Genomic DNA, 24,545 nt, shown 5'->3' with positions numbered 1-24,545 from the left:
TTTGGATTCTGCTATTGGAGTCTGTCAACATGAGGACCAAAGAGGTGTCAATGAAAATCAAGGAAGCCATTATTGGGCAAAATAAATCATTCAAAAACCTTAGGCTTGCCAAAATCAACAGTTTGAAACATCAATAAAAAGAAAACATTTTGAAAACCTTAGCCATGGCAAATGAGCTGGTTAGCCAAGGAAGACTTCTACAGTGGATGACTGAAGAATGCTCACCATAATTAAGAAACACCCCAAAATAACTGTCCCACAGATCAAGAACACTCTCCAGAAGGTAGTCATGAATGTGTCAGAGACTACCATACATCACTAGCCGAACTACAGAGGCTTCACTGCAAGGTGCAAACCACTAATCCTCAAACAGGATAGTTAGGTTACAATTTCCTAAAAAGTACCTAAAAAAGGATCTGCCAAAAATTTACAACATACCACCTCATCTGTGGAACATGGTGGAGGGGGTGTTATGGTTTGGGCATGTATAGCTGCAACCTGAACTAGCTAACTTGTCTTAATTGATGATGTAACTGCTGATGGCAGCAGCAGAATGTCTTCTGTGTACAGAAACATCTTGTCTGCTCCAGTACAAGCAAATGCTCAAATTCATTGGATGGCACTTCATCATACAGTAAGACAATGACCCAAAACAGTGGGAAGTTCTTGACTGGCCAAGTCAATCTTCAGATTTAAATCCAATTAAACATGCTATTAATTTCCTGATGATAAGATTCTAGGCAAAAAAACCTCATAGCAAACAACAACTGAAGATGCAGTAGAGGCATGGCAGAGCATCACAAGAGAAGATATCCAGTGTCTGGTGGGGTCAATGGGTCGCAGACTTCAGGCAGTTATAGCATGCAAAGGATTGTCAACTAAATACTAAACATGAGTGCTTAATTTGGACATTATATTAATCTGTCCTATTACTCTTGGTGCCCTGAAATAGGGGTACTATGTATAAAACAGTTGCAATTTAAAAATGGTGAAACCAATATGCACATTAATACCATCAAATAAAAGCTGAAAATCTCTACTTTAACCTCAATATTTGATTTAAATCCCTAACTTTTGGAGTATAAAGCCAAAAGAAGAAAAAATCCTTCACTGTCCCATTACTTCACACAGGGCACTGCAAATTACCAATGTAGGCACCTAATAGGGCCTAGTGAGTTCGATTGATTTGTTGTCAGGACCCAATGACTGGGATTGATACCATGGTGACCCTGTGTGACATGTTTTAGTATTGGGAGCAAGTACAGTGCCTTCGGAAAGTATTCAGACCCCTTCACTTTTTCCACATTTTGTTGTGTTATAAACTCAATTTAAAATGGATTAAATGAAAAGAATTTGTCATCAATCCACACAGAATACCCCAGAATGACACAGCAAAAACAGGTTTTTAGAAATACCTCATGTACATAAGTATTCAGACCCTTTGCTATGACACTCTTACAATTAGCTAAAATGCAAAAATATCATCAACAAATCACTCAATAAGTTGAATTGAGTCCATCTTAATGCAAGGATAATAGTTCATGTAATTTTGGAATTAATATGTTTGTTTTATAGGGTCTCTGATTTGCATAGGAATCAATTACACACTGTGTAGATTAGGATTCAATTTTAAAAACCTGTTTTTGCTTTGTCATCCTGGGGTATTGTGTGTGGATTGATGGCAAATTCTTTTAATTTAATCCATTTTAAATTTAGTCTATACCACAACAAAATGTGGGAAAAGTGAAGGGGTCTGAATACTGTCCAAAGGCACTGTATGTCCTTGAAGTATTATCTATTTTGGACACCAGGTCCTTTGGATAATTTTGCCATTTGGTGTGCGGGGTGAGATCCAATAAGCATAAGGTAGAACAGAGCATGACTCTCAAGAGTTGCAGAATATTAGTAGTGTCTGGTGAAAGACAATGTTTTTTTTATGGGCAATTGCATAATATATAGCCACATACTGTTCAAGTTCCAGAAGCGTAGAATTGATTGCTCATAAATTCAGGAGTCAGTGCCCAGACAATTTTATTGTAAGACTTCAAGAAATGTATTGCTGTTTACATCTTTCTTCTACCTTCCAGATTCCACACATGCACCGGCTGTTTGCTTTTCTTCAGTCAACAAGCAGGGCAACAAATATGGCAACTGTGGTCAGCTGGTCAATGGAACCTACATCCCCTGCTCTAGCTCGTAAGTACCACAAGACTAAAGAACCGGAATATCATGTCTGTTGTATTGTCTTGTCCGCTTGTTCTGTCATTGTTAAATCTTATTTTAATTTGTCTGTGGTGGTTGATAGAGTCATAGTTAGTTAGTTAGTTAGTTAGTTCTTGTAGCAGATTACTTCGGCAACTTGAAACCTTGAAGTAGTGTCGCCATCGGCCAACCAAAACCTAGGTTTTGTTTGGGTAATGGTTCATAAGTACGTGTTTGACATGGTATCGAATCCAGCCAGGGGCAGACGGATTGTACCTGTTACATTAGATGTATTCTTCATTTTTGTATTATTATTTGGAATGGGCAGTTCCACTTCTTTCATGTTTTTTTAAATGTAAAGAGATAGTGGAGATAGTGGAGAAAGATGTGAAGTCAGGAGGAGAGGGTTTCTCAGCAGGGAATGGGCCGGATTCAAACTAATGACGACATTGGAATATGTGTGCACTGAAGGCTATGGTACTAGACCACTGGACCACCTCAGGCCACTCTTATTTATGTATTTAATTTTTCAGTTGGTCTTATGTTGGAGATTTATTTAAAGCATAATAGTTAAAACATCCACAACACAGTGTATATAGTTTTTGTGACCATTTCTCTTTTCTGCAGAGACGTGCATTGTGGGAGGATCCAGTGCCAGGGCGGGAACGACCGTCCGTTGCTTGGCACCAATGCAGAAATCCTGACCACCAAAGTTCGACTCAACTACAGCGACTTTGTCTGCAGGGGGACCTACTTCCACCTGGGCGACGATGTCTCGGACCCCGCCATGGTGGCACAGGGCACTGCCTGTGGGCCTGGCAAGGTTGGCATCTCTAGAGACATAGATCAGGCCTCACAGCTCCTTAGCCTATTGGATGATTTTACAAGTACAAATGTGTATAATATAATAATGTGTATGTCACTGATTTGTACATTGATACAGTTATCCGAATGCGTAAAAATATCCGAAATTATTAAATGCACTGAAATGCACTCTTGTTGATGTGGTGACTGATCCAGGCGTGCTGGAACCAGCGGTGTCAGGATGTGTCTGTGTTTGGCGTTGAGGAGTGCCACAGCAAGTGCAATGGCCATGGGGTGAGCAAGCTAGCATCAACCGTCCCTTATGAGTGTCATAGGTCAAAGTCATAAGGTTGTGGTTGAGAGAAATTAATGATGTTGTTCTCCATGCTTGAGGTAGAAACTGCCCTTAGCCATCCTTACCCTACCCCCAAACCTTACCTTAAAGGTCCGATATGTATATTTGAGCTTTAAAATAGTGCTAAAAGGAATCAGATCATGTATGATGAAGAACATTCTGTGAAGAGTGCTGTTTTGATCATAGCTCTTTCTAAAATTTGGTGTTGTGGTCGAGCACTGGTCTTCACATACAGTGCCTATAGAAAGTCATCATACCCCTTTGAAATAGTTACTATATTTGTCGTACAGCCTGAAATCAAAACCCATTAAAAAAAAAACTTTTTCCAGCTTTATGTACAAATTTAGCCATATAACATCAAACTAATGAAAAACAGTTCTGAAAATGTATAAAAAATGAAAAACAAGAATAACAGGGTTGGAAAAGTCATCAATCCCCTGATTTAATACTTTGTAGAGCCACCTTTTGCTGCAATTACAGCCATCAATCTGTTTGGATATGTCTCTACTAGCTTTGCACACCTAGATTGGAGAATATTTACCCATTCTTCCTTGCAGAATTGACAGACAGAGTTCAGTCAAATTCCGGGGTGAGCGGCGATGGACTGCTCTCTTCAAGTCCATCCACAGATTTTCTATCGGATTTAAGTCAGGGCTCTGACTTGGCCACTCAAGGACATTCACCTTTCTATCCTTAAGCCACTGCGTTGTTCTTTTGGCGGTATGTTTAGGATCGTTGTCGTGTTGGAAGGTGAATGACCTGCCCATCTTCAGCTGTCTAGCAGAGGGACGCAGGTTGTCCTCAAGAATTTGGGTGTACTTGGCAGCATCCATTTTCCCTTCAATCCTGACCAATTGCCCAGTCCCTGCTGAAGAGAAACATCCCCACAACATAATGTTGCCACCACCATGCTTCACAGTAGGTATGGTGTGTTTTGGGTGGTGTGCTGTGTTTAGTTTTCGCCAAACATAGCGCTTGGAGTTCAGTCCAAAAAGTTCAATCTTAGTCTCTTCTGACCATAAAACCTTTTTCCACATGGCAACAGAATCTTCCAGGTGTGTTTTTGCATAGCACAAACGAGACTGAGTGTGGCACTTTTTCAGAAAAGGCTTCTTTCTTGCTACCCTGCCACACAGGCCAGCTTTGTGTAAAGCTTGTGAGATTGTTGTCACATGCACAGACAGACCAGTCCCAGCCATAAAGACTTGCAAGTCCTTCAAAGTTGCTGTTGGCCTCTTGGTAGCTTCTCTGATCAATGTCCTCCTGGCTCGGTCATCCAGTTTGGACGGACGGCCTGATCTAGGCAAGGTGTTGTTGGTGCCATACGCCTTCCACTTCTTAATGATGCTCTGAACGGTACTCAGAGGGATAGCTAAAGCCTTCGAAATCTTTTTGTAGCCTTCACCTAACTTGTGCCTTCCTACAACTTTATCCCGGAGGCCTTTTGGAAGTACTTTTCCAATCATGGTGAATTCTTTGCAGAACCATGCACTTCTAGTAGTGGAATCCTCAAGAAACAGCTGGTTTCATTCTGAAGTAATCAAAACCACTACAATTGATGTCAGATGGGGGGCAATTAGCCTGGTGTTTGATCTGGAAATTGATTGGTTGCACCTGAGCAAGTTTATAATGGTGTACTCTAAGGGGCTGATCACTTAACCAAACCAGGTATTTCACAAATTAATTTTTAATAATTGTCCAGAATTTAAAAAATATATATTTTCACTTTGATGATGAGGGTTATAATGTGTACATACAGCTCAAACAAGTTAGATTTGATTTATTTTAATTTCCAGGGTGTAATGTGACAAAAGGTAAAGATTTCACAGGGTATGATGACTTTCTATAGGCACTGTACATATTTAACGTTTTGTACAAAAATAAGTTGTATTTACAAAAATATGTGACCCAGTATCAGTTGTTAGGGGGTTACTTCTATCTACTCTGTTCTCAACACTTCATTCTCAGGTGTGCAACAGCAATAAGAACTGCCACTGTGAGGTAGGCTGGGCTCCCCCAGACTGTCGCTACGCCGGCCACGGAGGCAGCATGGACAGTGGTCCTGCCAGAGAACCCAGAGGTATCTGACTCCATCGTCTCTATCATCACTCTACCACTCATGCACTAAATGCTCCTCCCATGCTCCCTTCAGTGTCACCTCCAATGTCCCCACAATGCACCACAATGGGAAGGGAAAAGGTTGCACACAAAATGTCACATTTGATTGATCAAACATTTGTATACAGTATCACATAAATAAGTAAATGACTTTGCTTGGTTGATGAATCAGACTGGTAATAAATACTAGGGCTGGGTACGATTTGTATCATGATACATGGGTCGCAATACCATACTATTGCGATACATAGCGATACAATACATATGGAGATACATTGTGATTCTCTATATATGTTTACTGAAATTTAAAAATTGAACTGAAAATGTAGCCAACTGTGTAATGCGTACCACATTTGTAGTTACATTATTTATATAAATCGGGACAAATCGCTAATAATATTGCGATATTGCAATACTCAGCTGTTTTTTGCACAGCCCTAATAAATACACACTCACATGTCACCTTATACTGTATGGGTAGACAACACTTGAAATATATATATATTTTTTAATCTTTTGTTCACATTTGTTTGTAACACATGTAGGCTTAAGCGTGAAGCAGTCAGTGTGGATCCGGATGACAATTGTTATGAGTTATGAGGAGTTATGACACAGTAGTAACAATTCAATACCCGTAGCTTCTGTTGTATCATAGAATGCAGTTGTTTTATTTACTTGCATTACTCAGTTTTCCACTATAAATTGCACATTGATCTGTGCTCATTTGTGCAAAAGTTAAAACTTTAGAGGTTTATGGAACTGTTACATGTTGCCACTCAAAGCTTCAGAGCTGACATGAGATTTGATTGCACCGTAGCCTATGACCACAGTCAAATTGTTAAATTCCACACTGCTCATGGAAATTGATGTACATTCATTTTACGATCAGATATATACCTATGCTCATTTCATGAATTAGGACCACTTTGTTTATCAGTGTTCCCCATTTCAGGCAGGTGCTGAAAGTTTAGATTTTTAGTCCAAGGGTCTAGGTTATCAATTTCAATGTCAAATAGGACAGGTGGCTTGGCTTGATTTTTCCTGATTTTGACCAAAGGCTTCACTAAGTGAACATTCTCTGTATCCCTAGACTCAGACCCAGCACGTGTGGCTCTGCTGGTCATCTTCCTCTTCGTCCTGCCGATAGTGCTCCTCTTCCTCGCCCTGCGTTTTCCTCGCTGTCAACCCAGTCTACTCTGCCTGGGGACTGGCAGCCCCTTCCATAAGGCCGGCGGCCGCCAACAGAGCCGGTAAGAGCCCTGAGACAGGGGCACAACCTATGTGCCCATTAGCTTAAAAGATGAAAGAAGAGATGCATTTCAAAGTTGAGGTGTCAAAAAGTATACAGTGCCTTCGGAAAGTATTCAGACCCTTTCACTTTTTCCACATTTTGTTGTGTTATAGACTCAATTGAAAATGGATTAAATAAAACATTTTGCCATCAATCCACACACAATACCCCATAATGACAAAGCGAAAAACACAGTTTTAGAAATGTTATCGCATTTATTAAAATTTAAATACAGAAATATGTACAGAAGTATTCAGAACCTTTGCTATGACACTCTTAAAATTTGTTCAAATGCAAAAATCACTCAACAAGTTGAATTGAGTCCATCTGAGTGCAAGGATAATAGTTCATGTGATTTTGGAATGAATATCTTTTGTTTTTAGTCTCTGGTTAGCACAGGAATCAATTACACGCTGTGTAGATTAGGATGTCTCTACCAACTCAGCAAATTTCATAATTTTCTCTTGATCCTAACAAACTCCCCAGTTCCTGCCAGTGACAAACATACCCATAACTTGATGCAGCTACCACTATTCTTCACACAAGAGATGGTGCAGAAACTGCATTGCATGTGCTGGATTTGCACAAAACTTAATGCTTTGTAGTAAAAACCAAATAAACACATTTCCAGCCACTGTCTTTGCTGTATCACTTCAATTCATTGTTGAATTATGGATATGAGAGAGATTATTCTCCATTAAGGGATTCTTTTTGGCCACTTGGTTATAGACTCATTTTGTAGAGTGACCGAGATGATGTTGTCCAGTTTGTAATGACAACCTGATCCACACAGTGTGTAATTGATTCCTATGCAAATCAAAGACCCTATAAAAACAAAGATGTTAATTCCAAAATTACATGAACTATTATCCTTACATTAAGATGGACTCAATTCAACTTAGAGTGATTTGTTGATGACATTTTTGCATTTTAGCTCACTTTAAGAGTGTCATAACAAAGGTTCTGAATACTTGAGGTATTTCTGTATTTCAATTATAACAAATTTACTGAAATTTCAAAAAACGTGGTATTGTGTGTGGATTGGTGGCAAATTCTTTTAATTTAATCCATTTCAAATTGAGTCTATAACACAACAAAATGTGGAAAAAGTGAAGCGGTCTGAATACTTTCCGAAGGCACTGTAAATGGGTGAGCTTCTTTCATAGGAATAGATCTTGCCTTTCCCTGTACAGCAGAAAGCAGATTGTACAATCAATGATGATAGATTATGATGATATCATCTACCAAAATGCTGCAGCCACCACTCTTAAACCCTTGGATGCCATTTATCATAGTGCCCTTCGCTTTATCACAGGTGACAGTTGTAATACCCATGATTGCACCCTTTACCAAAAGGTCAACTGGACCTCATTAAAATCTCGTAGAATGCACCATTACTCCCTTTTTGTGTATAAAGCCCTACTGTATAAGCTCCTGGTTTACCTCACCTTGTTATTGTAAGTATAAGAACATAAGTTACCAAACCAACCAGAGTTGGTTAACTCTTGAGGTTCCTCGGGTCTCCACCGAATTGGGTAAATCCGCTTTTAGTTTTGGTGCACCTCACTGCTGAAACAATCTACAGTACATTACAGTTGGCTGTTCTGGTGCCGCTCAGGCAATTAAATTTTTTTATAGAGGACCTCTTTGTTGAAAAATGTGGTTGTTTTTCCTGATTGTGTTTTATAATGTTATAATTTTGTATGATGTATATTTGTAAATTATGTGTATGCCTTGTGAAAGAGACAAGTTCAATGGAACTCCCTGCCAAAATAAAGATTAAATAAATAAATGGTATGAAAAAAGTTTTTCAAGCAACTCAAGTTACCCAAAAGACAGTTTGGAAGATAGATAGATTAGCTAGGTACCTCTAATTAAGATGTACTATGATGATAATATGATGGACTGATAAAAGGTTGTCAGACAGTAGGATAGCCAGAGAGATGAGAGAAGGTAAGAGGATTGTTAAGGTACATTAGAGAGATAGAGCGAGAGTGTAAGGTGGCTTTATTGGGTTATAACTTGTTACCAAGAGAGTGCATTGTTGTGTTATCCTTCTAAGAATGAATTCTGCAGGTCTCCTGCTGTTTTTATTTGAGAGTTCTGAAAGTTCCAAGACCGTTGCAGTAACAAAGGAGCTCACAGAATGTTGGCCTAAATCAACATTCCACCATGTTAACCGGATGAGAGGTTTTGGAGTTACAAAAAGCTAGTTATAGTTGAAAAAGTTTAATAGGTTTTAGAAAGCTCAGATCAGGGTTGATCAATTTGATTTTTTTGCACATTGTACAGTTGGATTGGTGTGACTATCTTAAAAGGTATAAGAACAGTGGTGGTCTGTAGATCTCCATGTTAAAATGGGCACTTTAGATTTTTAATAGTTTAAAAAGTATAATGAGTTTGAAAAAGTTTAATACAAGCAATAAGTCAGACATCTCTGCACATTTTAAAGTTGGATTGGTGTGAATAGCGAAAAGTCGTGGGAGTAGTAGCAGGTGGAAGAAGAATGAGCAAGAACAATTGTTGCAAGCCCACTAATAATAAGTTGTTGAAGTATGATGAAGAACAGTAGTGTGTTGCTTCTCAAGCACACTAATAATATTTAGCTGAATTTCAACAACCACTGTGTGTCAATGTATCCAATGATTATTGTTTTTCACAAGCATGAACAACTCTGTCTTAGCTGGGGCTGCAGGAGCTGTAGCGTACAGTAGGTAGATGTAGCATGCATCCCATCATGATACCTTTACAGTGACCTCTGACTCTTTAGAACCAGAAATGGTCATTCCTTTAAGCTACAATACAATATGTAGTCTATTAAACTGTCTGTTTGTCTGTCTGTCTGTGTCTGTGTCTGTGTCCGTGTGCGTGTGCGTGTGTATGTGTATGTGGTCTCCTAGGACCCCAGCGACAGAGCGTGTGGATGCTCGTAACGGGGACCAGGTCCAGCCACTAAGGTACCACTGGAGCCGCCAGAGTGACACCCCACAGACCCTGCCTTCTAACAAGGTACAGTCCTGAGGCCCTGCCCCTTCCCTGTCATTCAGATTTGGTATCCATTTGGCATATCCACACATGGGCAAAGCTTTACCAATCGCAATATAGGTCTCCATACTATTACTATTACAGTGGCATTGTGCACCAGAAAATGATTTCAATTTCTCAATGGAAAATGTTAATTTGTATATTTTTGTATTATATAGTTTTTGGGAGTTTTTGCAGCTGTTATTTAGTGGTTGAATCCATTGTTGCTCTTACCCAGTAGTGGAAATGGGGGGGAACCCAACCGGGTTCTGGGAATTAACTAGTTGTTGCTGTTAAAATACTTTAATTTCAGCATTTAATTTTACTCCTGGACCCAGCAGGGATCCCCATTCGAAAACATTTTCACCACTAGTGTTACCAGGTACCATTCAAGACAGGCCTGATGAGTGAGACCAATAAACACTATACAGTGGGCTAATACTGGCTGTGTGGTAGCACTTTACATTACAGCTCAGAACAAGTGGGTAATAAAATGGTAATAACCATGGTAATTACCTGTAGTTACCAGTAACAAGGAAGACAATTTCTTTTTTATTACAAGGTAAGTTGGACAAAGTAATTATTTTGCATGAAAGATGCTTGAACAAAGAAGGTAGTTACTATGAAATAAGGTGGGATCAGAGCTGGAAAATGCTATGTTACCTGTTTCTATTTTGTTCTAGCCTCGCACCCTGTCGTAACCTCACAACTAAGACCATGGTTACTCAGTCAGTGGTAATACGTAGGCTTCCTACAGTAGTATCGATATGCATGAATCTACTGACTGTAAGACAGTAATAAGCTACCCAGTAGGTCTGACACATTACATTTTTTATGGATGATTTCCATGCAGTTAATTTAAAGGTACTCTCCCCTTCACTAGGAGGTCGCTTCCTGTCAGGGGCTCCTGTGAAATAGTTTCTTTCAATAGAAGAAGAGCCAACTCACTGAACAACTGTGACACAAAACACCTAATTAAAGTACTGTTTAACTTTTGTTTGATGGTCAGCAAATTTATATAAATAAATATAAATGTATATATATATAAATATAAATATTTTCAAAGTTACTATATTACTAGTACTAGTACTAGTACTAGTATTGCTATGTTAAGTACAAATACTGTTGCCATGTTGAGTTTTTATTAGTGAAATATTTGAAATGTTTGTTAGCAATAAGCGAACATTAGCCTCAGGTGAAAGTAGCTAGCTCTAACGTTAGGTGTGAAGCTTGAGCCATAGGACTAGCTTTGGATTGTAAGGTCACAAACCTGTATTGAATGTCATGTTATGTTAATTAACATTTGTAGCTAACGCCTTGTTCTTGTGTGAATTAAATATTAAATTGTGGTGAATATCACTGGAAATATTATTCAGTCCAGTAGAAGAGCCAACTCCATCCAACTCCCAACAACCAGTGTGATACGAAGGTTTAGAAAGGTGTTGCCTCCATTCATTCTCAACCCACATCGATTACATTACAGATCAACATTACCTACTGGACACTTTCATTTTTTTTTAATTATTACCAATGTCAACATCTCAATGTGTTAATAAAGGAAAATGTACATTTACATTAACTGTATGGAATCATCCATATACACTTCATGTGGGCCTATATCAGACCCATTGGGTAGCTTATGCTGTTAATGATGCAGTGTATGCATGAATATGAATTGACTGTATTATCCCTGACTGATAGTCTAACCATGGTAAAAATGGTCTCACTTGCCAAGTTAAGATGGGATACAAGGGTAGAACAAAATGGAAACGTATGAGATTGGTCTTTGGACAGTGTTTTTCAATAGTTCCTGTGATGTTTTCAGGCTAGGTGTTATTGTCTGTCCAATTTCCTGGGATATAATTGGTCTGTGGTGAAATAAGCTGCACCATCTACGTGAAACAATTGACATAATGGATTACAAAATTAGATACATATGTGCAATTCAGATGCATTGCCTCTCGCAATCCAAAATCACTTACTTTGCATTTGATTTATTGTGACTGTATTCTCAAGTGACCTATTCCTTTTTTACACAATCTGACATTTTGCATATTTTCTGCTTATTTCTAACAACAACATCGCTGTCCCTTGGAACTAAAACTTACCCTTCTGTGCATGTTTTTCATTGGCCGTCAATCTCCCTGCTGTTCTGTTTCCTCCTATCAGGTTCATGACAGGCCTGACCCGCCTACTAAGCCACTCCCTCCTGACCCAGTCTTAAAAAACACCCAGGTAACCTCGCCTGTCCATGAGGCAATGGGGAGTTTGAGGTGTGTGTGTGTGTGTGTGTGTGTGTGTGTGTGCGTGCCGTGTGTGCGTGCGTGCGTGCGTGCGTGTGTGTGCGTATATAGATGTGTCAGTATGTGAAGAAATGAGAAGACTGCCAGCTCACTAAATGTTATTCATCTAAATGTTCATATTCTTTAGAACTAACATTCTGTCTGCATGTGTTTAGTTTGCATGTTGTAAGTTGTGATTGCTTGTTTGTTTTTCAATTGTATGTCGCTTGTGATTAATCTGGCTTTAATGACAAATCGATGAAAAGGATGCTTTTTGGCTAACAGCACATCTGTAGCCAGTGTTTCATAATGGGTGCACTTCGGATATTGTTATTGAGCATATTGGGAAAATGCTCCTGAACTTACAAAATGTTCCTTTCTCAATTCTGTTGTTTCTGCTGCCTCAGTTGGCCAAGCAACGGCCAGCAGTCCCCAACAAGCCTCTGCCCCCCGACCCAAAGCCCTCTAAAAAACAGGTACAGTCAATTGTCACCACTGGCCTTGGAGGCTTGGTCATTCGTAGTGCCATTTTGGAGCAGTGGTTCTGACATTGATCCTCAGGCAGACACCTCTATGTATGCAAGTCTGTCCTTTACCCTAGTCATAAGCTCCTCACAAAATGTTCTAAATGCATCCTTCACTTAACGTAATTACTCATCAGATATTACTCGATTGGAGGTCACACGTACTGTATAGGAAACCTTGAGGTTATTTGGAATGACACAGTTGTGACGAGGTAGCCCTGCCTGCGACTTCTACGTCCAGATATAGCCCTTGCACCACAAGGATGTCCTCTTGGTATAGTGGTTTACACCTGTGACATCCATGTCAGAGGTCCCCAGTCCCCAGGACCTCCAGTTCTAGATGTGGTATAACCTTGAGTAAGTCATGATTGAAGGGTGCATTTGATAAGTATCGAGACAGGGCCCTATGCTCGATCAGTCAGTCCCTTTGAGGATGAGATATGAGGATGTATGACTATGAGAATATGTCACTGTGACTGGCAACCTGCATACACAGAGTCACTTCAGAACCCATGTTGGAGAACCACAGCAGTAGTTAGAGCTGGTGAGGGGAGCCCATAGTCCTCCTGTGAGGGACAGCAGTAACTGTCTGATGCTCAACACAGATCTATGGTAAAGCCTTTCTATAAACCACCTGTTATGAGACACAAGTGAAATGCATTATGAAGGCAATAAGTGCTTGTAATATGGGCCTTGAGCTGTTATGCATGCTTAAAGCATGTCTTATAATGCACTCTACTACCCATATTAAATGTATTATATCGGTGTTATGATACTCTAATACTCATATAAAAAACCTTTTGAATGTGTTTATCCAGAAAGGCTGTTAAGGAGACGTTGATAGATAATGAGTTGTTATGAATACTAATGAGAATGCTTGTAATGTGCCCTGAGTAGATAGAAGAAGGCACTATAAGTGCATTACTGTGTTCTTGGGTGTTTCAAACACTTATTTTGGAAGAGGATTATCTCTCCTGCTTCTACAGGTGTAAATCTGTCACTTATGGAGGTGACTTTGAATAAGCACCTCCTGTATGTATACAGGCGTATATAAACTGAAACACACTATACCCAGCTTAGTGTTTTTAATTTGTCGAGTGTGCGCTGAGGCACAACTAGTTGACTGAGGCTCATGAGGACCAAGGCTCCCCACATCAGAATAGTTATTCTAATCCTCTGTTTTAAGGTCTATATATTTAAGGGATAATTTCTTAATCTTTCACATACCTTAGATGTTGTCTGTAGTGACACCATCTGCGAAGCGCCTGTCCTTCAGACAATGCTGTAGGGCTGGATTGAGAATGCATGTTAAACTGCTAGCCGAAGCTAATGCTAACACTCTAGGCTGCTGTAGCCAAAGCTAATGCTAACCCTTTAGGTTACTGTGGCTGAAGCTAATGCTAACACTCTAGGCTGTTGTGGCCAATGTAATGACAGGCGCTTTGCAGATGGTGTCACTACTGGCGACATCTAAGGTATGTGATAGATTAAGGAATTTATTTATTTTTGGGGGTGAACTATGCCTTTACGGTTGTCCTAAACATGACTTATAGCTTGTTGGCAGGTATAAGGATCTGAAAATATAGAAAGTCTATATTTACTAAGGTATAAGGATTTGCAAATATAGAAACTGGATATTTTCACTGAATGTTACATTCAAATAAAGTGTGACGTAATAAGTTAATTAGCCGATTAGCTCAAGCCCTATATCAATGTGCAGTATATTTCAGACCACTGCTCCTCAAAAAGACTCTGACCCCAGGTCAGATTGCTCTATTTTGTTTGATATGAGCAAAATCATCTCATCTGCATCCATGCAAGGTGCACTGGTATCAATCATCATCACCTTCAACAATGATTACAACTGGTCTACTCTCTACCTGTTCAATAGTTGTATAGTCAGTCATTACTGTAGATGGGAGCTGCTGTAGGTAGTGCATGTGCTACCTAACTTTGTAATGCATGGATGTGGATGGAAGTGGTGAATTAATAGAAGATATCTTTTGTATGTGTGTTGCCATGTACCCAAAATATATACATACAGTGCATTCGGAAAGAGTTCAGACCGCTTAACTTTTTCGACATTTTGTTATGTTACAGCCTTATTCTAAAATGGATTCAATTAATTTTTTTCCTCATCAATCTACACACAATACCCCATAATGACAAAGCGAAAACAGGTTTTTAGAAATGTTTGCTAATTTATTAAAAATAAAAAAATGAAATATCACATTTACGGTGCTTTCGGAAAGTATTCAGACCCCTTCACTTTTTCCACATTTTGTTATGTCACAGCCTTATTCTAAAATGGATTAAATAAAAAATGTTCCTCATCAATCTAGACCAGAGAATCTTGTTTCTCATGGTCTGAGAGTCCTTTAGGTGCCTTTTGGCAAACTCCAAGCGGGCTGTCATGTGCTTTTTACTGAAGACTGGCTTCCATCTGGCCACTCTACCATAAAGTTCTGGTTGGTGGAGTGCTGCAGAGATGGTTGTCCTCCTGGAAGGTTCTCCCATCTCCACAGAGGAACTCTGCAGCTCTGTCAGAGTGACCATTGGGTTCTTGGTCACCTCCCTGACGATGGCCCTTCTCCCGCTATTGCTCATTTTGGCCGGGCAGCCAGCTCTAGGAGTCTTAGTGGTTCCAAACTTCTTACATTTAAGAATGATGGAGGCTACTGTGTTCTTGGGGACCTTCAAAACTGCATCAATGTTTTTGTACCTGATCAAGAGAAAATTATGAAATCTACTGAGTTGGTAGTGACATCCTAATCCACAGTGTGTAATTGATTCCTATGCTAACCAGAGACTATAAAAACAAAAGATTCATTCTGAAATCACATGAACTCTTATCCTTGCACTCAGATGGACTCAACTTGGACTTAAACTTGTTGAGTCACTTGTTGAAGACATTTTTGCATTTGAGTACATTTTAAGAGTGTGATCGCAACGGGTCTGAATACTTATGTAAATTAGGTATTTTTGTATTTCAATTTTAATACATTTGCAAACATTTCTAAAACCATGTTTTCGCTTTGTCATTATGGAGTATTGTGTGTGGATTAAGTCCAGTTTATTTGAAATTGTGTTGTAAAAACGTCAGTGCCACTTCCCCTTTGTTGGTTTCTTTCTCCCCTCACTCTCATTCTCTGTCTACTTCCCATGTTCCCTTGTTCTGCCGTTCACTGTTGCAGCAGTCAGCAGGTCGGCCAGTCCCCCCGACCAAGCCTCTGCCCCCTGACCCTGTGCTAACAGGCAGCCAGGTACCACAGTAGATGTAGTGAGGGCTGCATGTACACGCTGGCATTGGGTGTTAGATCGGTGGGACAAGTTGTTGATTGATGGAATAGCATTGAGTGGTTAATTGGTGGGGCTGAATGCTTGATTGGTAGATCGAATAGAATGCTTAAGTGTGGTGTGGATTGTGTGGTTGGTGGTGACTCCCTTGACTGTTTAATTGGTGGATCGAAATGATTTGATGACTGGTAGAATAGAGTGATGGAGTTGTGTGAATTGGTATTGTTTTGTTGATTGTGTTTGGATTATTAAATACATAATCTAATCAGATTAAACTAACACATTTTAGTTCACATACATTTTGATGTAATTAGTTAAGTAAATTTTTTGGCACAACTTACAATCTTAGGCAAATAAGGAAAAGCTCATACATGCATTCCGTTAAAACAAACTGGAAGAATCTCTGAAAAAGTTTGATGACCAAGTGCACATTTTTCAAAACAAAAATCGAAATGGTTCTGTGTTGTCTATTGCGTTCCCTCATTAGAATCTGTCCCCCTTTCTTTCTTTATTTTTTTCAGGCCTGAACATTTCAAGACATCATCTCTACCAAATCATCGACAATTCATAAAAAAATCAAAGACAAAAATTAAAGTTGCGTCACCCAAGGGGCTACTTCAATAACAGTTATCTTCCTGAGCCAAACAGGGTGCTTTAGAACATTACATATACTCCAATAGTGGGGTGACGTAACTTGCATTTTTCTCAGTATTCTTTTTTGTTGTTGTTAACGAATCAACAACATTTTGATATATATGACAACTCAGAGTCGATTCTAGTCTGGAGACTAAGGGGCTTTTATTTACTATAGAGCGGATTTCCCCTTCCCCTGATGTCCCCATCCTGTTGTTCCCTGTAGTTCACAGTCCCAAGGACAGAAATTGAGATAGCTAGCTAATGGTAGTTAATTACTCCGCCACTAAAAATCCTACCCTAAGCCTACCGGTATGTAGCTAAAAACAGACCGTCACCGGTGCATACTAGGCCTTTACGTTGTTTTGAGGCAACACCCCTGCTAGCGGTGCCGCAAAATAGCAATCTAGAGGATGCAACATGAAAAACTAACTTGAATTTCAGCCAGTCATGGCTATTCAACAAAACAATAAAATCATAACTGATATTGAAGTTTATTTCCAGCAAATTTCTAAGTTACATGTATGTATGACTAGCAAAGGAATTTTAAAGTTGAAAGGGTATAATACTTATTAAGTGTGACAATGAAGACAGCAAAGATAGGACAGAATAGAAAGGACAGCATCTAGGATAATCACCCATCAACTGAACATACATGTGCAATCATTAGATCTCTCAAATACCATAATGATTTATCTTCTACCACACATCGCGTCATATAGGGCTTTTCCTTATTCAGGTGTCAAAAAAACATTCATGACTGGTCATGAAAAGTGCCACCCACAATAAAGGCGGTTGCTGCTCCCTGCAGCCAGTCAGAGGTAACTGTGGGGCTGTACAGCGCCTCGCTCTAAAATCTGCCTAGATATCGTAAATCTCAAGCAGCCGAATTATTTGAGCAAATCGGACAGATTTGATCCCGTCATACAACAGTATTGGATCAGCGCTGGCCGTAAACTTCTCAAAATGTATCCTTTCAGACACGGTCAATGACTTCCAATAGTGTGCACGTAGCGTCAGACATCAGGTCGCAGTGCGTGTCCCAGTATGGAGGGGCTGATAGTGGACTGACAGCATCGACTTTGTTAAGTGACATTGTGCATCAATATGTCAGTTTGGCAAAAAATATACATGTAACTAGGATAATTGGTTCCATCAAACGTGGCCTAATTTGGTCATCGACATCGTCGCAAACAACAATGTCAAATGAATTATGATATGCTGTAGCAAACTTTTTTGTTGTGACCGTCATGTTGAGATAGCTGTTTGTGCCTGTTAACAATCAAAATGAATGCAAGTGAGAAAAGGTGTTACACTTCACTAAAAGAAAAGCTTTAAGTGACAATTTGTGGTCACGCGGGTCTGAGGATGGATGCATGCAGGGTTGGACTGAGGCAAACGCCAGCTCGCCACGCCCTTTCCTTACCCCTTGGTCACATGGAACATGTATGAACAGTCTACTAAAACATATCGGATAACATCAAAAGAACGGAATAGCGTTTTTAGGCATGCTGCGTAAACGTCTGGATTTGTCTCAGATTCTGTAAACTGCTGTAAAGGTTTGGTTTGTCTCAGATGCTGTGCGACCATGTTCCCCTTGAGGAGGAACCACATCCACAACACAGGATCACTTTGATCTGGGTTAAATGTTCTGAAAAACTGGCCTCCAATAATTCAACTCAAATCTCAAAAACTATCGAATTATGGGCCATCTGTCTGAAAATTAACAGCTATTTCCTGTAAATAAAAAAATAAAATAAAAAAGTGCAAAAATGCATAATGTATAGGTGTAGACACAGCCTCAGTACTGTATACAACTTAAATAAGTCATACTAATGGGTAAAAAAATTAATCAGCTACAGTTGATCGACTAAATCAAAAGTGTATCATTTTTTATCTATAGCCCTCAAGCTTTGAGTGTCCTGTCTGGTCTACCTGTGTTGTGTATATATAGTTTTTTTTATTCAAATGAGACAATCACAATCATAGCCATCTTCTCTTCTGTCTGACTTGCTTTGTTATATTTTTCCTTTGCACTCTGTACAGCCCCCCGGACCACCGAAACCTCCAGCCCCCAGGAAACCTCTGCCTTTGGACCCTCCCTCACATCTTGCCCACCCTGGGTACGCGACATCTAGTGCCCCCCTGCAACATGGAGCAAGTATAACTTCAGCTCCACCCAACGGCCCTACAGTTGCAGTCATCCCATCCAGGTGCCACAGCTATGTGCAACGGTTAGATGTTTAGACACACAGATAAATGAGCAGGCAGATATGACCACACTACCACAACTAAACCTAAAGCCAATACCCTGAAATTACCAAAAGGGAATAGTGTAAAATGTGGTTGTCATCACTCATGCAGTCTGTCACAATGCAAATGTAAATGCAGAGCATCATCTGTAATTGGCAAGTTTGTACTGCTATCCTCTCACAGTCTTATGCTCTCTCTCTTTCTTTTTCTCTCTCACTTTTCACACACAGACGTGCCCCTCTTCCTCCAGTACGGAAGTCACAGCCCAGAAAGCCCAACTCAACACCTCCAGTTTAACCGCCAAAGATCCTCAAACCCACTAGGATTCTGGGATTCTCTTAAACCGGATGTAACAGCAGAAATTGCACTGAATCAGCTCAGAGGGAGAGAGATGCCTTGCAGTGCGGCTCGGAATCCTAAACTCTCTCATAAAAAGCTGCATTGACTTTTCCCGCCGCCTTTGCCCCCTAAACTGTTTCCTATTTTGTCTTCCTCCTGAAAAACCAAGAGGCGACTTGTTGGCTATTTGCCCTATCGGAACAGACTGTGGGGCTCAGACCAAAGCAGAGAGAGGTTGAGAATGTGATTTGTTCAGAGGGGATAAAGTTAATTTAAACAGTATCCACTGAAACATTTATGGATTTGATGGATGCTTGGAGAGGAAAGGAAGACAAAATATTTCTATTGGGGATTAGCAGTATATCTGTCAAAGAAGAAGCATGACATTTTTTATTGTATTTTTTTTAAGTACATAAAAATTGACATCTAGTTGTACTGGCATAAACTGACAAATGTTCAAACAAATGTCGACACAGATTATAAACTCAATAGAGACCAAAGTCCCAGTAAGTTTTGTTTATGTTGTAGGTGTGTGTGAAAGGAAGACCACTGACACTGGCACTGAATGTGCATGATTTTGCTACATTTTGCAGTATGTTTCAGTTATTTTATGCCCTCTCACACTCTGCTGAAGTGTCCTCGCCAGTGCGAACCTCAGGAAATGAGTCCTGTCCTCTTTTTGTTCACTCGCTGCGAAACACACCTCACCTGAAACAAGTGACAAGTCGGTTCTTTGATTCACAACAGTGATTACTTTTGTCAGAAGGGCCACAGTGGTTTGGACTGACCCCTGAGTTGAAAGAGAAGAAGCGTATCACATGTAGTTAGTCCTGTGCTTTTCAACTGTAAAGAGTCTTAAATGCCAAAGAAGGTGACCTCAGGAGTGGCAAGGGGCGGTGAGTAGTTCTGAAATGGTGAGACATCGTGATTTATGTTATGCCAAAAACATGGAGGTCACTTTTTGAAGACAGACTGACTGACAGTGGATTGCCTTTTTGTACCTTTGGTGAATTGTATGTCACTCTGTAGGAATGAGGACCTCTTTTTTAAGTCTTCAAGAGCATGGTTTATACTCCAAAGAATGTCACCCAGATTGGACTATTAAGACTTTTGTCGATGAAAAACTCCTGCTTTAGTTCAACTGCTTCAAGCCCCATACTATCACTGGGAAAACACACCGACTGAATGTATGGAAATGGTGAGGTTACACTTTGTTGACACTAAAATCTTGTTGAAAATACATCTGATTGAAATGTCTTTATGTATTTACATTAACTTGTAACTAATTTGAAACAGAATTTGCCCATCTCGGTTCAATCATTGTTCGTATACTTTGTCTGCAGTAAAAGTGTACAGCTGTGTTATTACATTCTTGTTTTAAAGGTAGTGAGAATAACTGCATTACACTGTGTTCTATCAAAGATTGTTGTGTGTGTTGGATTTTAAGCCTTTATGATTTTAAATAAGATACCATATCCTGCTTTTCCCATTCCCAAGACTGAGCGATTGAAATGAAAAAATCCACTGCAACTTCAAAGTTGTGTTTATGCAGTACATTTAGACTGTTTGTCTAAATTATCATGGATAGGATTCAATTTCACTGATGGCCTGTGAGAAGATGGATTAGCAGCACAGATGAAATACAGTGCATTCGGAATATATTCAGACCCCTTCACTTTTTCTGCATTATGTTATGTTACAGCCTTATTCTAAAATGGATTAAATTCATTTTTTTCCTCATCAATCTACACACAATACCCAATAATGAAAAAGTGAAAACAGGTTTTTAGAAATTATTGCTAATTTCTTAAAAATAAAAAAATAAAGTATTACATTTACATAAGTATTCAGACCCTTTACTTAGTACTTCTTTGAAGCACCTTTGGCAGTGATTACAGCCTCAAGTCTTCTTGGGTATGACGCTACAAGCTTGGCACACCTGTATTTGGGGAGTTTCACCCATTCTTCTCTGCAGATCCTCTCAAGCTTTGTCAGGTTGGATGGGGAGTGTCGGTGCACGGCTATTTTCAGGTCTCTCCAGAGATGTTCGATCGGGTTCTGTCCGGGCTCTGGCTGGGCCACTCAAGGAGATTCAGAGACTTGTCCCGAAGCCACTCCTGCATTGTCTTGGCTGTGTGCTTAGGGTCGTTGTCCTGTTGGAAGGTGAAACTTCGCCCCAGTCTGAAGTCCTGAGTGCTCTGGAGCATGTTTTCATCAAGGATCTCTCTGTACTTTGCTCCGTTCATCTTTCCCTCAATCCTGACTAGTCTCCCAGTCCCTGCTGCTGAAAAACATCCCCACAGCATGATGCTGCCACCACCATGCTTCACCGTAGGGATGGTATTGGTCAGGTGAAGAGCGGTGCCTGGTTTCCTCCAGACATGACGCTTGGCATTCAGGCCAAAGAGTTCAATCTTGGTTTCATCAGACCAGAGAATCTTGTTTCTCATGGTCTGAGAGTTGTTTGGGTGCCTTTTGGCAAACTCCAAGTGGGCTGTCATGTGCTTTTTACTGAGGAGTGGCTTCCGTCTGGCCACTCTACCATAAAGGCTTGATTGGTGGAGTGCTGCAGAGATGGTTGTCCTTCTGGAAGGTTCTCCCCACAGAGGAACTCTGGAGCTCTGTCAGAGTAACCATTGGGTTCTTGGTCACCTCCGTGACGATGGCCCTTCTCCCCCTATTGCTCAGTTTGGCTGGGCGGCCAGCTCTAGGAAGAGTCTTGGTGGTTCCAAACTTCTTCCATTTAAGAATGATGGAGGCTACTGTGTTCTTGGGGACCTTCAATACTGCAGACATTTTTTTGTACCCTTCCCCAGATCTGTGCCTCGACACAAGTCTGTCTCAGAGGTCTACGGACAATTCCTTCAACCTCATGGCCTGGTTTTTGCTCTGACATGCACTGTCAACTGTGGGACCTTATATAGACAGGTGTGTGACGTTCCAAATCATGTCCAATCAATTGAATTTGCCACAGGTGGACTCCAATCAAGTCGTAGAAACATCTCACAGACGATCAGTGGAAACAGGATGCACCTGTGCTCAATTTCGAGTGTCATAGCAAAGGGTCTGAATACTTTATTTTGAATAAATTAGCAACAATTTCCTGTTTTTGCTTTGTCATTATGCGGTATTGTGTGTAGATTGATGAGGGGAAAAAAATGTAATCCATTTTAGAATAAGGCTGTAACATAACAAAATGTAGAAAAAGTGAAGGGGTCTGAATACTTTCCGAATGCACTGTAATGCTCCCAATGTGATACAGTCAAATGTGATTCAGAAATAACCAATAATACTTAGTCATTTTTATAAAGATGAGGCATCTGTATGCAGTAGTTAACACAGGCCTATACTTGGCAGTAGTTGTATAGGTCTGCTTGAAAAGCATTTCAGATCATTTGATTGTCGATTTGATTATTTGTATTCATTACTGAAGTTATATTAACTTTGGTTATGATGAATTCTTCTGAAGTCATGAGCATTTAATGTTTTCTGAATCAGCATTGTCTTCCAACTAACTATTTTGACCTTCCCATTGATATTTTGTAATGATATCTAATGTTCCAGACACACTAGTTCTCAGTGCACACTGTGTCTTCGGTTCAATGAGTAAATACAACTTTCAAATTATTCACATGATTTGTGTGATCAATGTTCATTACCTCTTATATGCCTGATAATTACACTATCAGTGTAAAAAGACACATGGCATTAACTACATCATAATTTTTGTCAATGCAATGATGGCGATGTCTTTTGAAAAGACATACTTTGAGACATAAGACATAAGTTCTGAAGACACACTTTGTCTGCAGTTTTCCCACCTTCTTGCTATGAAATGCTCACACTGCTGGGGGAATTAAAACAGACTGTGGTTAAGTGACCTGTTTGTTGTTCTTCCTTCTTCTTCTTCTTTTTGTTCTTCTTTTGTGTTAACCTGTTAAGATGACTTACACTTTAACACAGTGTTACCACAGACAGAACTGTGTTTGGAACTGTTTCTCCATGCAGAGTTTCGGGTAAAAATAAGCTTGAGTGAGTTTTGGATGGTTTTGACACTGACAAGGTATAGTACTACCTGATAAGTATACTTATCCTTGTTTTGCATTTTAAAAGGGTTTGCTACATTGTGCCTTCAAGTGGCTGTATGTCAGGATTAGATTCCCACGGTCCCACTTGGAAATAATTACCACTTTTTAAACTATGACGCTTTCACACAAGGCCTTTTCAGTCACATTCAGTCACACTTTCCTTAAAGCATGCAGGTATAAAGCGTCATACCTCAGTATAGGCCTGATAATGTAATGGTACTTACTTATTTACTCCTCTTAATCTCCAATGGGACATTATATAATTATGACATGTCTTACATGTTATGGAAAAACATTTTTATTCAACTGATGGAAAATGGCTAATAATAGCTCAGAACCAAAAAAATGTTTTACTCAATTATTCTTACTCAACTTGGAGTAAACAGGGCAAGTATTTTTTTTGCTACACTAAGCACCAAAACGTCCTTTTAGAAATTATGTATATAATGTATATTAGCAATCTATAACCAATCGCTTTTGTAGTGTTCTCTCACAGATCTGAGCTTTGCTGACAGAGTTTGAGTTCTGACAGTAATTCTAATTGGGGCTTTTGGGCGCCCTGAGTACTCAGGCGTATATCAGGAAAATATTTAAACATTACTTTACAATAATAATAAATACAGCCCTCAGAGGACATAGTTCCTACACAAGTAGTTTTGGCATTTCTAAAAGGACGTTTTAGTGCTAAATGGAGCGAGAAGCTTACTCTTGTCCAGTGTGGCTAGGTTGTCAGGAAAAATTAAATACTAAGCTACAAAGCTTTTGGAAATTTACCCCAGGTTATTTGCATTTTAACTTACCTCATGATAGAAATGTGTTTATGGTACTTCTCAATCTTGGAGACGATGTTCATTTCACTCTGCAATGTCACTTCAGTGGTGTTAATCCTGATGAAGTAGTGGACTGAGAGTAAATCTGGTATGGTTTATGAAATGCTGTGCTATTTGGAATTACATGATAGTTTCCTGTTATGTTCCTATTTATTTATTTATTTATTTTTTAATGTTTATAGCCAATACATTTTTGTTTTTCTTTTAGGTAGACAGAAGGTTGGATGGTGTTCCTGTTTTCCAATAAAAAGAGTGTGTCAGCAAAGTACATTACATCAGCCTCTGCCAACAGGTAAAAGTTAAATGGAAATTCCTGAGTACACAGCGCTTAACATCTACATTCAACATACTACATTTTCTTTTATAGTAACCCCCCCACTCCCCCCCTCCCACCACCCCATGTACGTCAAGGTCACAATAAAAATAAAAACGTAAATAATAAGTAAAAAGGAAATAGGAAGAAAAATAATAACAATAACAGAAGATTAAAAGAGTAAAGAATAAA

General features: G+C 39.6%; 1 protein-coding gene across 2 annotated transcripts in view; it reads left to right on the top strand.

Annotated features, from left to right (window-relative positions):
* adam15 (ADAM metallopeptidase domain 15) overlaps nucleotides 1–22,971 on the top strand; it is a 46,625-nt gene extending 23,654 nt beyond the window's left edge. Inside the window, exons 15-23 of one of the 2 annotated variants that reach the window (XM_083679159.1) lie at nucleotides 2,088–2,196; nucleotides 2,830–3,025; nucleotides 3,223–3,300; nucleotides 5,330–5,441; nucleotides 6,570–6,729; nucleotides 9,671–9,779; nucleotides 11,964–12,029; nucleotides 18,577–18,743; nucleotides 19,014–22,971. In XM_083679159.1, the coding sequence (XP_083535285.1) occupies nucleotides 2,088–2,196; nucleotides 2,830–3,025; nucleotides 3,223–3,300; nucleotides 5,330–5,441; nucleotides 6,570–6,729; nucleotides 9,671–9,779; nucleotides 11,964–12,029; nucleotides 18,577–18,743; nucleotides 19,014–19,080 (1,064 nt within the window). In that variant the 3' untranslated portion in view covers nucleotides 19,081–22,971. Of the gene's footprint in view, nucleotides 1–2,087; nucleotides 2,197–2,829; nucleotides 3,026–3,222; nucleotides 3,301–5,329; nucleotides 5,442–6,569; nucleotides 6,730–9,670; nucleotides 9,780–10,677; nucleotides 10,795–11,963; nucleotides 12,030–18,576; nucleotides 18,744–19,013 lie in introns of those variants that run through there. The other variant, XM_083679160.1, reaches the window with a different exon arrangement.
* Nucleotides 22,972–24,545: the final 1,574 nt, after the last annotated feature.

This window comes from Argentina silus (genome assembly GCF_951799395.1).
Source record: "Argentina silus genome assembly, chromosome: 10".
In the NCBI taxonomy this organism is placed as follows: domain Eukaryota; kingdom Metazoa; phylum Chordata; class Actinopteri; order Argentiniformes; family Argentinidae; genus Argentina; species Argentina silus.
The sequence above is the reverse complement of the archived record's forward strand: the minus strand, read 5'-3'. Positions and strand labels throughout refer to the sequence as shown.